Source organism: Chiloscyllium plagiosum, chromosome 14, assembly GCF_004010195.1.
Source record: "Chiloscyllium plagiosum isolate BGI_BamShark_2017 chromosome 14, ASM401019v2, whole genome shotgun sequence".
Classification (NCBI taxonomy): domain Eukaryota; kingdom Metazoa; phylum Chordata; class Chondrichthyes; order Orectolobiformes; family Hemiscylliidae; genus Chiloscyllium; species Chiloscyllium plagiosum.
The window spans coordinates 70,981,513-70,997,457 of NC_057723.1; the positions used below are offsets into that span (position 1 = coordinate 70,981,513).

Below are 15,945 nucleotides of genomic sequence, written 5' to 3' on the forward strand. Positions count from 1 at the left end.
CTGCTCCTTGGATGCTGCCTGACCTGCTATGCTTTTCCAGCACCACACTCTCGACTTTGCCAATGGTGCATTGATGGAGTGTTACCATATTGGAACAGTTTCTGTTTAGTAATTAAATAATCTAATATTCTGTTAAATTTTCCACTCGAGTTAAAATTATACCAATTCCTCTTTCGTTTATTTATTCTTTAACTGTATAGGGTAAAGATAAAGTGTGCTTTGCTTAAAACTGAGTAGTGTAATTAATCAAATTACATCTGAAATACAGTACCTTACACTTGCCTGTAAATAAGATTAAAGTTAGGGTCTAGGCTATCTCTGTGATATATTTGAAGGGTGTTTGGTCTGGTTCATAACAACTTGATTTACCTGATCTACCATTCTACTTTTTCAACCATGGTGGTGCTGTCTGCAATAGGCCTGACCTTTCAGCTATCTTGGTTAATATATAAATTGCCAGCATGTTGTGGTATGATGTGATATTTGGGAGTTATTTATTTGTAAATGGCAAATGCTGCAAATCCAGATGTGTTTGGCCCTTGTAATCCTCGAGCTAAGTATTTGTACCTGATCAATGGTACTTTTGTTAGCTCCTGTACATAAAAATAAAATACTATTTTTCCAACCAGGAGGTGCCTGTAATTAAATTGACAATATCCACTGACTTTATTTTAATGTTAAGCATGTTTGAATTTTTTTGGATGCATACATTATTTTTAAGTGACGGAGCAAGCTAATATTATTCTTGTAAAAGCAGTATAGGACTAATAGCTTGATGGATCTTTAAATTTAAATAGAAATAAGATTAGTTTGCCTCCATGATATTTTACTTGCAGATCAGTACTCACATAAACTTGCTGCTGTCTTCTGAATGCTTTAAGACCAGGGCTGTGTGATTTTCAGTGGAGTTTCCAAGGTATTGCAGACGAGGTTCTAGATTCTTTTACAAGCAGATACTGCTGCTTAACACCAGGATACCACCATGATGTTGTATTATGTGGTATCTAGGAGTCATTTCACCATAAAGGGCCATCACTGTTCACTGGGATCTGTTCTGCCTTCATGTTCTGTCATAGTTAGAGTTATACGCTTTTTATGTTCAGTTAGATACCTGGTGAGGTGATACTTATATTACCTGTGACATAAGAATGAGATAACGTAGTACTGAAAGATTCAATAACCTTTTATATAGCTCCTGATATATATAGTGTGCCTGGGCTAAAGCTAAGCAATTTGAATATCAACTGTCGTACGCTTTTTTTAGCATGACATGCTGAAAAGGACCTCAAGAAGATGAAGAGCTAGATCTTTATACCATTAGATCTCATGGTATGATACAGCGATAGTATCATGCACATGTCCTTTAAAGATATGTTGTATACTGATCTTTCACCTATAAGACATAAGACAACAGAGAGCACACATGTGCAACTTGAACAAGTTAAGTGAATGGCGAATGGAATGGGTGTTATGTGTTTAAACATAAGGTAATATACATATGAGAACATGAAGTGGATCATTAGTTTGCTTTTATTGACAAAATATCAGAAGATAACTACGAGTAGGATAAACAAGCCAAATTATCTTAACTTTCTAGTTACTAAGATCAATTTTAGAGTTTTACACGTAAACCATGCTGCCTTCAAATGGAATTGATACACAATGGAGAGATCAGAGAAGAGTAACAAGGATGAATACAGTTGCAGAACTGTTTTGGTTGGAGAAAAGAAGACTGATCGTGTACAGCCCCTCAAAATGTTAAGTTTGAATAATATGTAAGTTGACTGTGTGAGCACAGAACCTGAACTGCAACTACGGAATTAAACTGGAGGATCTTCTCCCCACAGAACAGTGGATATGGGATAGAATCATCATAAAAAGTATATTTTATGTAAAGCATTTCGCTTCTCAAAAAAAGCAGGATAAATGCCGGCATGGAAATAGGTTTGAAGTCAATAAGAATGTGTTAACAGAATTGGATTTTTTGACATTTTCCTTGATTGAATGAATGTCAGGGAGAGATTTTGCCAGAAAACATTGCCTGAAGTAAATAAATACATTTGATGGTGCCCGTACTAGAATGGATTGCACATGGATTTTGGGGGAGAAAAAGCATTGATGGCCTGAAGGGCCTTTTCTCATTTCATGCTTTCTTATTTACAGATTACATTTACACCTATCTGTGAACTTTGGGAGAAATCTTCAATGGAGATACCCTCCACAGGATCATTTTCAGGATGAATGGCACATCGGCTAGAGTGCCAATGGATGGTTCCCCACATTTCCCTGAAGGTAACCTTCAGTTGACTCTGCAGAAATATAAACGGCAACATCTTGGCATGATATAGAACAGAACTACTGGATTTTCACAATGGCATGCATCTTGTATCAATTGGATCTGCTAAGACAACCACTCTTGTGATAATGCAAAAAAAGAGGCTACTTTTTCCATTTTTGTGCTTGAGCCTATGCAACAAGATTCCCTCTTTAGCTATCCTTTGGCATATTGGATTGTATTCTTATATTTCATATTTTCGGATTATGGTGGAGCATTGAAAGTACAACATCTTTTGTTCATATGTTCTTCTACATCAATCCTGTGGAAGATACCTCCATTTGAGAGATTTGTTCCTTGTACTCTTGTTTAAACTGAATAATCTGCTCCTCATTGTGCTTTGACGCTCAGATTTCAATAATTCATTTTGCCACATAAACTTCAGATGACACCTACAGTTACTTAGCTAAGATCACAGTGGCATCCTGTTTTATTATCCATGAGGAAGTGAAGGAATCCTCAATATGCATTTGGAGGCAAGGTGTTGCTTAATGCACATTAGAATATACATTAACTACAATCTATAATAACTAACCTAAGAATTGATCATTAGTATGAGCATGCACAGTTTATGACAAAATAAACCTTTGTGGACCAATAGTATTTGTCTCTTTTTAGGAGCAAACAGGTTGGCTTGTAAAGGACATTATATTGTGTTTGACAACAATAATTGAAATTTTAAAGTTCAGAATCTAGTTTGATAAAATGACAATACCAGAATTAATAGAGCTATATACCACAAAGTTGTGGGTTTCTCTTCATTTTATCATGTAAATATATTTCATTTGGGCATATCAAAACTTGACATTGTGAATTTTTAAGGAAGTTAGATAAAATAGGACAGATTATTCCTACAGGTTGAGGCTTGGTGCCTATAAGTAAATACAAAGTTGGTAAATGGTTCACAGTCCTGTCAAAACTGTTAGTGGGGGCATTGTGGGTAAAACTTTGATTTCTGCAATGAATCTTGTCTTAATCACCTATCATCAATTGTTACCTTTATCAAGTGAAGAAAATTAATAATTATTGATCTTAATTTTTGAGACTTTAAGTTAGAAATTTAGAACATTGATTGTTAAATGAAGGCCTTACTTTCTCAAGTAAGGAACAAATAATTAAGTAATACAAAGAATCAACCATCTTTTTTTTAACATATTGTAAGAGGAAAATTCAATAGAAAGCCTTGAGCAAGATGTTTTTACCTCCAAAGAAATTAGAAACAAACATCTTTTCCTTCAACATATGATAACTCTGGTACCTTGGTGGGAGTATTTAATACAGATGCTAATTCAGTGGCAATTTTAAGACTGGGAAATGTTATAAATGAGGATATAGAGAAAGGTTTGATAGTAAGAGGAGCGGTACAGATCAACCATAATCAGACAGAATGGTGGAGAAGGCTGGAAAAACCAAATGGTTTGTCTTTCTGTTCCTTTGGTAATTTTAAGCGTATTCAAATTTAACTTTGTTTCTACCATACCTTCTTGAAAGCAATTTCTCTTAAAATACCAACTTCATCTTTATACAATTATAAACACTCGTTATCCTTCTCTGACTCACATTTCGATCGTGTATGATACATTCAGTGATCTCACACTCGTAATAAATAGCTGTTCTTGAAAGGAGATAGAGATACAAGTCCTTTTAAGTGTTGCTTCTCTGTGGGCCCATCGGATTTGTGCATATAGCACAATGTTTCCTGATTATTGAATTCATGATAAATAGGTGATTGCTTCAGCCTCTTCAACACAGGTTGTTGTAAATCCAACAGAAGCTTCAGTTATTTGTAGTGTAATGTCAAAGCATTGACAGCAGAAAAACGGGCCAGATCAAATGTGTCCAAAAATTGGTGCATCAAAAAATTTACAATTACACACATTGTCTGTAGAAGTTGAGGTTTGTATGAATCCATATAAATCCCTAGTTTCAGAAAAGGGCATGATATATAGTAATAATTTTGGGGCTCTGATCATTATTGGCAAAAGATAGTGGTCGTGAGCCTTCTCCTTGAATTGCTTTAATCTATACAGTGCTGTTAGGTAGGCAATTTCTGCATTTTGGCTGGATGACCATAAAGGAACAGTTTCATATCCTCATAATGAGGGTACATGACCTGAATACAAGCCTAGAAGCGATGATATTCCAGTATCCCCATTGGCTTTGATCTGTTAGATGATAGAGACCAAATGTTTGGGAGGAGCTGACGAAGAAATCTTGGCAAGGTAAGTAAAGTAATTGGTTTCTGGACAGGGAAACCAAGGTATCCTGAGTTTGGGATGGAATTGTTCTCCATTTGCCTCAATCTGGGTGCATTCAGTGGCAGGAAAAGCCACCCTAATACCCTTGCCTCCAACCTCTCACTGTCTCCCCTCCAGCTCAACAAAAAAAAGGACTAATCTGTTCGCCAATGCAGCTCTTTATGGCTGTGCAACCTTGTCCTCCAATTGACACACACTACAACTCTACTCAGGTTGCCAATCAGTCAGAGACAGGTAGGGTGAAACTTCAATTGTAAGTTTCCTAATTAGATGATATACTCACCCATATAGCATTTAAGTATAGTACCTAATTGGTGTTTGATCCAATGAGCTTTCTCACTGGTGAGCGTGGGGTATTAGTCAACCTGAAGTTCCTGCACAAAAGCCTTGTGCACAAAGCACTAAATCCTTACAATAGTGTCCTTGTAGGCTTCAAGCAGATGTAGTACCTCAATTTTTATAACTACATGCTATTACTGCATTTGTATGCAAGGCTAATTTCAATTTGTACACATAAAGTAGTTTTTAAAATATTGTGTTACACACTGTGTATAGTTTGAAACAAAGGGCTTAATTTTAACTATTCAAAACCCATGCACTTGTGCAAAGGTTAAATCAGGTCCAAAGCATTACAACATTGATTGGGAGCAACATCTGTAGTTTTAATGAATAGGATTAATTCAGCAATTACTCAAGAGAGGGAAGAATTAGATAAGTTGACTTTCGTACGTAATGATGAAAGGCTCACTCTGTTAAAGCTGCAAAAATATATATATTAGAACCATTCTCTGAACATAGTTCTTCATCTCATTGAAGAAACAACAGAGCAAAGTAATTAGAGCTATTGTTACATCTATAGATGAATAACTGTACTTATGTCAGTACAAATGTAGGTAGCTTCATATCAAAATAGTCTCCAAAAAGAGTTCGAAATGCCATTTTTTTTTATTTGTGAACTTTATTATTTCTCCACTTTCTGATGCAGAACACTCCATCTATCAAAAAGACCTCTTAAACTGAGCTCGAGTAAATAAAAATTCTCTCTGGCATACACAGAGCTGCAGTTGACATATTTCAAGAAGTTGTTCACCCTGACAAGTATAATTTCAGTTGAATTTAGGTTAGTAATGCAGTGACAGTATATAATCCTTTGCAAATGATGACAGTCCAAACCATAACTATGGTGCTTATTAACATTATTTTCCTATATTGCACCACGTGTATGGAATAGCACAATCAGTCCCTTTCCCAGTGCTAGATCACATTTTTCTCATTCATGGGATGAAGGCATTGCTGGTTGGGCTATCATTTATTGCCCATCCCTAATCTCTCTTGAAAAGCTGGTGGTGAGTTGCCTTCTTGAACCACTGCAATTGGTGAGATAAAGGGACAACAGGATTTTGACCCAGTAACAATGAAGGAACAATGATATACTGTAGTTCCAAGTCAGGATGGTATGTCAATTAGTTCAACAATTTCTTTAGGTGGTCAACGCAGTGCGTCTCGTATTATTTTTGACCTCTTCTTCTGCTCTTTCCCTTTTCTCCTCTCCCCTTCTGAAGATAGAGATTCATGGAAGAGCATTGTTCCAGAGCTACCATCAGCTGTTCAGAACATTTTGCTCATGAATGAATCGAAGACAATCTGTGCTTACAACTATTTAATAGAGTGGTAGGACAGCGAATGCCAGGAATTAAACAATAGTTGATTTTGATTTTATCCTGGCCCAATATATGATCTACATCAGGCTTTCACTCATCAACCACAGCTCCGCCTTCAATCCCATAAATCCGACCAGACTAATCTCAAAATTGCAAGACCTAGGTCTCAGCTCTGCCCTCTACAACTGGATCCTCAGTTTCCTGATCCACAAACTGCAATCAGTGGAGACAGCCAAAAGCACCTCTTCCATGACAGTCCTCAGCACTGGCACCCCAGCAAGGATGTGTTCTCAGCCCCCAGCTGTACTTCCTACACACGCACAGCTGTGAACCCAAATTCCATATGAGCATCATCTACAAGTTTGGTAGGACAGATATTAAATAACGATGAGTCAGAATATGGAAAGGAGATAGAATGCATGATGTCATGGTGCAATGGCTACAACCTCTCTCTCAAAGTTGGCAAAACCAAAGAACCGATAATTCACTTCAGCAAGAAAGGAGGAGGACACAACCCTATCTACATCAACGGAGCTGAAGTGGACAGGGTCGAAAGTAACAAGTTCCTAGGAGTGACGATAACCAACAATCTATCCTGGACCTCCCATGTAGATGCAACGGTCAGAAAGGCACAACAATGCCTCTTCTTCCTCAGACAACTTAGAAAATTCAGCATGTCTATAAGCACCGTCACCAACTTTTACAGATGCACCAGAGAAAGCATTCCTTCCAGGTGGCTAGTATGGCAAATGCTCTGCCCAGGACCGTAATAAACTGCAGAAGGTTGTGTGCACAGCCCAGACCATCATGGAAGCCAAACTCACATCCGTGGACTCCATTTGCACTTCTCATTGCCCCCGAAAGGTTACCAACATCAAAGACCCCTGCTTCACCAGTAATGCTCGCTTCCAAACTCTTCCTTCAGGTAGAAGATATAGAAGCTTAAACACTTGCACCAACTGGTTCAAGAACAGCTTCCTTCTCTGCTGTCATTAGACTGTTGAATGGAGCTCTCTAACTTCAAATAATGTTGGTCTTGCTAATGTAGATCTTGCTTTGCACACTCCTGTGCAACCGTAAATCTTTACGCCTCAGTCTGTCTAAGCACCTTATGATCTGTATGTCCTTGTTGCTATGTTCTATCTGTACTGCTGGCAAAACAAAGTTTCTCACTGTACTCAGGTACATGTGACTACAATAAATCAAATTAAGTATCTGTATGTTTTCCAGTTGGTGTCACTCAAAAGTAAAATTGGGAATTCTGGACTTTTCCTTATATCTCCATCACTAACTCACTGAGATTGTGATCAATGTGATTCATCCCAACTAAGATCAGATAACTCAATACACAAACAACTCTATATTCTGTTCTGTATTGGTACAGTACAACACCAAGCACCTTTACATAATGAGAAATCAAGGAAGTCCATAAACCTGCTGATATCATTCAAGTTATTAACAAAGTTGTTCAGGACAACATATAATGAAATTTACCAATATTTTCAGTTATTTAAGACAGCCAATAGATGAGACTGTTTTGCTAATTCATGCAATATCAGACCTAATTATGACCTAACCCACCAAGTGGAAACAAATTTCATTCAGAATGGACCAGAATTCACACTTGAGTGATTTTACTCACCATTGATTTCATTGTTGCTTAGTAGTACTACTATGACTTGAAGCAGATATTTTCTCATCACTGGGCAGAAACGTCTTGGATAAAAGTCAACAATCCCAGCACTGTTGAAACAAAATTAAACTAATTCCATGTCTGAATACTAGCATTTCTCAACTTGACGAGCACATTAGGCATACTCAGTCACTTATACACTCTTTCATCAATCTATCATATCAGGTTCCCATAGTTTTGTATCTCAAGCTCAACTGACGGCTGCTGTTAAAGATACTTAAGAAAAAGCTGGATAACTATCTGATTAGGAACAGAGTTAAGCCTTAGCAGTACAGATAGTAATAAAGCTAGTGTGAAAACAACACAATGAAGAAAATTTGTCAAATATTCACAATGTAAGCATCAAAATTGGCCTTTATTTTCCATCTCTAATTCGCCTTGAAAACATGAAGAGATTTGAAACGCGGATGCGAATTAAAATCAAAACTTCACTTAATGTAGAGGATTAGGAGTGATAAAGGGATGGGACTTGGTGCAGTTTTAGAGGTTTTTACAGATTTGGATGATCTTATGTTTATGATAGACACTGTGTGGGTAGTCAGCCTAGAGGGTTAGTGAATAAACAAACTAAAAGAGGCATGAAGATTTATTTAATTAGCTGAATTTGGATTCCCAGATTGCCAGGTGGCATTTAAACTCATTATACTAGATTATTAAAACAGGGATTTGAATTTACTTGTCCTGTAACATAACCAGGTGTCACAGTTCCCAATATAGGATTAGATGTGGCATTATATAGATATTTGCTTAATTTGCCTTCGTTTTGAGATAAATTAATAATAAAAGGAAACAGAAAGCTCAAAAGAACGTCTTATTAGAAATTGTTCTCTTACCTGATTTGTAACTTTGATACCTTGAAAACATTAATTATGTTGAGATATTCAAAGTTGAGTCTCACTCATTGAAAACTCTTGAGCCTCACTCATTGAAAACTCTTGAGCCATGCCACATTTGAGAAACATCACTGGGAGCTGCTTTGATATTAATGCAATATTGAACAAGGAGGTGGAGAAGCAGCAGCCTGAAAGCCTTAGTCTTTCCTGTTGAATTTTTTTTTATGATGGTCTTCACATGAACATAAAAGCAAAAGCAGCAAGTAATGTTGAAAGTGGCACATAATGTTATTACTGATCCGTGCCATTGCTGTCTTTATTGTAATGTACTCACTACACCCTAACCTTCTTTATGATTTTACTTGCCTCGCTTAAGAGATTAATTGGGTAGTAGTGTTCTGCAGTATCTTCTTAACTTGGTAACTATCAAAAACAAATTTAAAAGTTCCATTCTTACAGCATTTGCTTTTGCTGGCATATAATTCATGTGCCAACATTGACCATGTGTCTCAACAAACAGTTCACCCATGGATCACATTCTGAATCTTGTTCTTAACAAAGCATCCATATGCATTGTGTTTCTATCAGGAGTCACCATACTGATTCAGAGATAGCTTTCTGGCTGTTTATTCCTCATTGCAGGTTTGTGACTTTGATATCAATCTCCACATCTCACTGCTTTCTTGAGCCCCCACTGTGTGGGCTTGGAATAACCTCAGAGTATCTAGTTCCTACAGAATAGTTTCACAATATATGTTGGCCCTTTTAATTAATTGAGTCACCAAACTAATTATAGCATTCCATATTTTCGCTTTAATATGACATAATTTTCTATTTGTTTTTCAGAGTGAAAATAAGTTTGTTTCAGGGTTAAACTCAAGAAAAGACTTTGGTGATCAAAATATTGCTGGCCAACATGTGACTGAAAAGATAAAATTAGAAGATGATGAGCATTATAAACCTTCTAGTTCCAACCGAGGAACTCAACAGACTAAAGATTTATTGTTCTTGAAGGATCTGAATGGGACTGATGGATCACAACATAGTGATCTAAAACTGCCTATTACTTTACACCCACTTCCACCTGGAATCAAACTTCAACTTCAAGGATCATCTTCCACATGTGATGTGGTCAAATTTGCCAAATTATCTGGACCACTAGCATCAAACAATCTGGGCGACATCAGGCTACAGACGCAAGTGGATCCATCCTTGAAAATCAATACTATAAATGTTCCCCTTACTGTTCCTCCTACAGAAGCAGGTACTTTTTTATATAACGGCTGTTGAATTTTATTTTGAGTGCAGTACATTCTTGAGGGGTATTTTTAACATCAAAATGAACATTTTGCTAAATCAGCCACAATCTTAATCATATATGCAGACAAATCATACATATTTTGTTGGTGTGTAGTACTGCGACATCAACAGTGTCAGAGTAGCATGTTGCTGCTTATCCTAGGTTGAGAAGTTTATACTTATTGTTTTAAAATATATGAGCAATTATTATTGTCACAACCTTTTAATGGCACTTTAATTTTTTTTCTGTTGCAACATATGCACATTAGAAGCTTAATAAATATTCATGAGAAAATGAAAGTTTGAAGAACCCATACATTTTAGAGAGCTTAAACAAGTTATAGGATCATAAATTAAACGTATTAACAAATATTTCTCACTGCAGATTTTCTACCAACTTTAGTTCCCTTGTTATTCCTCTCTTGTGGACAAAATCTACTTTTGGGTTATTGTGCCAAGGCTGCCCGTAGCACGTAACTGACGTGGCCATTCTTCAAGTCCAAGCTTTGGCAATTATAGGTCATTCTGCTGCAACACACATTTCATTAACACAATTTTGGTATAATACGATGACGAATTTGAGACACTGTTTCTAAAGCATAACGTTTTAAAGCTTGTACTGGTTATAATGCGATTCCGGCCCCATTAACTTAGATAGTGCTGCTATTATATGACTTTCTTGTAACACAGGATTGCATGAGATCAGAACTACCACGCTAGAACAGAACTGACTGCACGTGATTAGGATAAATCAGAACCGAGCTTTCACTGAACCCTCCAGTTTCACATTTTCAGAGATGGATTATCCTAAGCTTCCTCATGCAAATTCTGAAACCACTCTAATTTCACCTTTATTCCATACCTGAAATCATTTGTTTGCATTGACCAGAATTAAACCAAGATTTTCAAGTTTACTCGGTACCCCATAGGCTAAATCCAACACTTTTATATATATTTATTTGTAGATTAATCAAGTGTCTATTATGCAGACAAACACCTCAGCATGTTTAAGAGGTCCCAAACCAGGTTAATTGAATTCTGTCCATCTGTTGGGCAGTGCAATATGCACTCTGTCATCAAGAGTATATTCCACTTTTCTAAACTCAGAGAGATTAGGTATAGGTTGATTGAAATTGAAATAACTTTGTGATACTTCTGCAATTTAAAAAGTTTACAGGTTTCAAGTTCAGAGCATCCAGCATAGGCTACTTATGACATTAGGGAAATTACTTAAAGAGTATTGAAGTATGGTAGCAATTCTAATCCCCAGTGACAGGGAGAAAATGCGGACTGCAGATGCTGGATTTCAGAGTTGAGATGTGGTGCTGAAAAAGCACAGCAGATCAGGCAGCATCCGAGGAGCAGGAGAATCGACATTTGGGCATAAGCCCTTCATCAGGAATTCTTGACGAAGGGCTTATATCCGAAATATTGATTTTCCTGCTCCTTGGATACTGCCTGATCTGTTGTGCTTTTCCAGCACCACACTCTTGACTCCAGTGACGGGGACCAACTTCCATTTGTGAACCTGGTTAGTTATTCATCAACAATGCCCTATAATACTGCTAGCTTGTATAGCTCGAATATTGGGTGAATTTGCTATAGTGGCTTCACATAGTTCCAAGGCCATGTTAGGATCCATCTTATCTTGGAACCAACTTGACCTCCTCTTCTTCTGGCAGGACGATAATCATGTTGATGGCTAAGTAGGTATAAGTGCAATCTTTGTGAATTTACTAAGTGGATACAGGCTTCTCAAAGCTGCAGTTAGTGGCCCAGACTTTGCTGCCAGCAACAAAGGAATGGCACTGGCTGTTGATCACAGTTGCCTACAGAGTTTTCATGGAGACTTGCTGTAATCTAGTGCCTCTACTATGCAGTTACAAACAAAACAGAAAAATATTTGAGCACTCTAACCTACCAGATTGAAGATTTTTGACTGACACATACAAGGTCAAATTTCTCTGGAGTCAAGAAGATACTGTAAAAATGGCATAAAAGATTCCCTCCCCATTTCTGACAGATCCAATTTTTGCTGGTATGGGAAAAGGGTGGGCCGTGATTCACAGAGAAGGCAAATCCAAATCCATCAGTCATTTAAATTTAGCCCTGATATGATGTTGCTGAAGAAATGTAAATATAGTTAATGGTTTTTTGAATGAGGGTGTTTTTTTTCAATAGACTTAAGTCTACAATAGACTTTTCGAATGTTATGGAATCTTATTTTGCTGTATCTCTCTATGGATCCTGATATTTGTCAAAAGTGGCTACCAGGTGCAATGCATACTTGATTTAAGGTCAACAGATGGTGGATGGAGATCATGGGTTAGCATTAATTATCACTATGTTGGCATAGGACTACAGGAGTGGGTAAACTGGCACAGACTGGTGTGGAGGATATGCGTATGGTCGGGGGGGGCATGAGTTGGCATGGGAATGAGATGATGTGGGATGGAGACCCATTGGGTTGGCATGGATGAGGCATGAGGAGTGTGTGTGGAGAGAAAGTATGAAAGGTGAGGTTGGTAGGCATATAATATTCCCACTTTTTTTCCGAAACTTCATACTGTGATGTTATACCAAAGTAGGCCTTATGCTCAGCGTCTGTGCCTAACAGCCTGTGCACTCATTCTGTGATTTGTTAGTGAGTTCTAATGTATCTCCCCTACCACCAGACCAAAAATCTACTGTTCTGACAGCCACTTTAAAGACTGAGTTCACGCAGCTGGGCATTCTTGAAACTTTGTACACCCAACACACAGACAAAAATTTAGTGCTTTCAGGATTTTAAAGGCTTTTTAAAAAAAATCTTTAACATGCTACATTACTCTGATGACACAATTTTTTTCAACCATCTGTACAGTTACTCCCTTTGTTCTGGCTTTAGAAATCAATGATATGCCACCCTCCAAAGACAGAAGTGGGCATATAAAACGGCCAATGAATGCATTTATGGTTTGGGCTCGAATTCACAGACCTTCGTTAGCCAAGGCAAACCCCAATGCAAATAATGCTGAAATTAGTGTCCAACTCGGCCTGGAGTGGAACAAACTGACTGAAGAACAGAAGAAACCCTATTATGATGAAGCACAAAAGATAAAAGAAAAACACAGGGAAGAATTTCCTGGTGAGTTAAAAGCTAGTTAGAATATGTAGATTTGTTTTTATCTTGAAGTGAAGGTGAAGTCTTGGATAATAGCAGGGGAGGATTAGACAGTTCTGGGGAGACTGGGAGTTTAGTTTTTTTTAAATCTCCAAAGCATACGTCTTTTATGGTTAACAGGTTCCTGACTCAGGAGTCACTCTGATTGACAGGTTTGCCTTTCACCCCTTTTGGGTTGAATTCAGCAATAGGCTGTAGGAGTAAGTGCTGTATGTCTGCCCACCCCCCAGTGCTTAGAATGGTGTGAAGATGGTCTGCTCCAAGGAAGTGGTCCAAATCCCAATTCTAGCAAACTTTTTTATGGGGGAGAAGGCGAGTTAATGTACCTGGGGGTGGGGGGAAGCACTCCTGCTCTTCCTGGCGCAGAAAGTGTGCTATAAACGCACATTACTATATGATGTCCCTGCCTCCCTTTAGCCACCAGATTGGAAGGTCTGCTGCATTAAGATCATTTAATTTGCCTCCTCACCTCCTAGAAGTAGATCTGCTGCCCTCTATTTTTTTATTGTCCTGCCTCTGTTGAAACTTTTAGGTGTGTTGAGTTGTGACATTTTTTAAAACATTTGTACCTTATACAACTCTAATCCTGAAGAAGGGCTTATGCCCGAAACGTCGATTCTCCTGTTCCCTGGATGCTGCCTGACCTGCTGCGCTTTTCCAGCAACACATTTTCAGCACAACTCTAATCCACCCAGTTTTGATGTTAAAATTCAGCTTGAAGAGTTAAAACCTGAAACAGAAAGCAAATCTGAGTCATAATTTTCATGAAAGTATTCCTCTAATGTCTATGTAAAAATATTATGAGAAGCGCATGAACTATACTTATTTAGAAAATTTCAAATGTCGTAAGGCATAGAAGAATCTTAATAGTTTTCCAGATGGCATCATCATCAAGCATTCTCTCTACTATATTTGTTGCCACTTAAAAATGTCTTTTTTGTTGGAGAATTATCTCAATAAATTCACTTTTGGCTGAGAAAACATGGATCCTGTGCTCCATCATAAATACTGAGATAAAGTAAGAGAATATCAGGTTCCCTCTGATGATGATCAGTCATGGCACTGCAAATAATGCATTGCAATAAAAGGTTGTAGGTTTGAGCCATGAATCAAGATTTGCACCTACATCTGAGGCTGAATTTCCAGCCCCCCTTTGAGAAGTACTACCCAGTTCTAACACATTAGCATAATTCATTGTGTCAAAGGTGCTCTATACATGCATGTTGGCGTTGTAAGTCACACACTGATGAAACATTAAAGAGAGTTACTCTCTAACTTACCCTGTGAGTATTAAAAATGAATTATGAGAAGATTGTAGGATCATTATTCTAGAAGGGTAATTTTGAAAGGCCCAGATTGAAACGGATTAATTGTATTAACTCACACCCTGCAAATACCTGACAGAAAGAAAGAGTACCATTGCGTAAAACAAAATGAAAATGATCATTAAAAGATCAGAAGCAGAGACTCATCTTATTTGACCTAAGATTCTTGCATGACGTAATACTGAACTCCACTTTGTTATCAACCATCAGAAGTCTTCTGAAGAAATTACATTTGACACCATACCATGCAATGACAGTAGTCCTTATAATGAAACTCTAGCTGTCCGACGTGCTTTTAAATATTATCAGTTTTCAGAGAAGAAAAAGCACAATGATCCTACTGAGGCTTAGGTCCAAAATCTTAAGGGCTCCAATCCACCACTCAACCAACCAAACCTATCTAACACTCAGTAAGTGCATTAATGATGTTTATTTTATCAAACTATTAAATAATGAAATTTGTCCACTTAGTTTAACATCTGAATAGGTGCAAATTTCATACTATAATTTACTACATTACTTTTTCCCCTTAGGATGGGTGTACCAGCCACGACCAGGGAAAAAAAAACGATTTGCATTGGGTGTTCCTTCAAACGTTTTTCCTGGCAGTGGTCAAAATATTGTTTCGACAACTCCAGCAACCATTTACCCCTATCGGCCTGCCACCTACTCAGTAGTTATTCCGAATTTACAAACAAATGTCAACCGTCCATCAGTTATTGGTAAGTTGTGAAATTTATAATTGTGTGTGTTAAACAGTGTAGTTCAACACATCTATTATGTAATAAAAATGATGCGTAAGCTCCAGATTCCAATGGTATGAGTATAAAGCATAGAAAAGGATGTTCAAGGAAGTGATGTGACACCATATGCTGCGTGATAGCCATCCAGTCTATCTTTATGATTGCAAAACTCATTTCTTGGTCAGAGAGAACCACTGCAAAAGGGACCACATGTAAAGCCACAAAAATATGGTAACCATATTTACAAAATGGTGAGCAAATGAAGTCTGCAATTTAAGAGGCCAAAGGAAGGTGTGGCTATGTGTTCACAGAAAATGAATCTTCATTAAGGAGCAAAAATCATGCACTTTTTCCTGTTACCCCATTGAAGCCTAAACAGATAACTGGCTACCTCCCTTTCTCTGAGGTAGATTCTTCCCTTCTTCACCCATTTCTCATAGTCCCCTCTCCACTTCTACCTTTTTTCACTTCCTCCCAGCCCATCCAACACTCAGTGCCCATCTCCAACCCAACGTTCTGACTGAGGCCGACATCAATTATGATCATTTCTATTGATGCCTAAAGAGTCTCCCAATTCTTTCCTTGCTTTCTTTCTTGTCTTTATTTATCCCTCAATGCTTTATATTTGCTTATGA

The 15,945-nt window shown here is 37.6% G+C and overlaps 1 protein-coding gene across 1 annotated transcript in view; it reads left to right on the forward strand.

The window, feature by feature from the left end:
• The first annotated feature begins 2,249 nt into the window (after nt 1-2,249).
• LOC122556859 (transcription factor SOX-30-like) overlaps nt 2,250-15,945 on the forward strand; it is a 35,933-nt gene continuing 22,237 nt past the window's right edge. The window contains exons 1-4 of the mRNA XM_043704113.1: nt 2,250-2,292; nt 9,627-10,044; nt 12,967-13,206; nt 15,101-15,289. Coding sequence (XP_043560048.1) covers nt 2,269-2,292; nt 9,627-10,044; nt 12,967-13,206; nt 15,101-15,289 — 871 coding nt within the window. The 5' untranslated portion in view covers nt 2,250-2,268. The remainder of the gene's footprint in view (nt 2,293-9,626; nt 10,045-12,966; nt 13,207-15,100; nt 15,290-15,945) is intronic.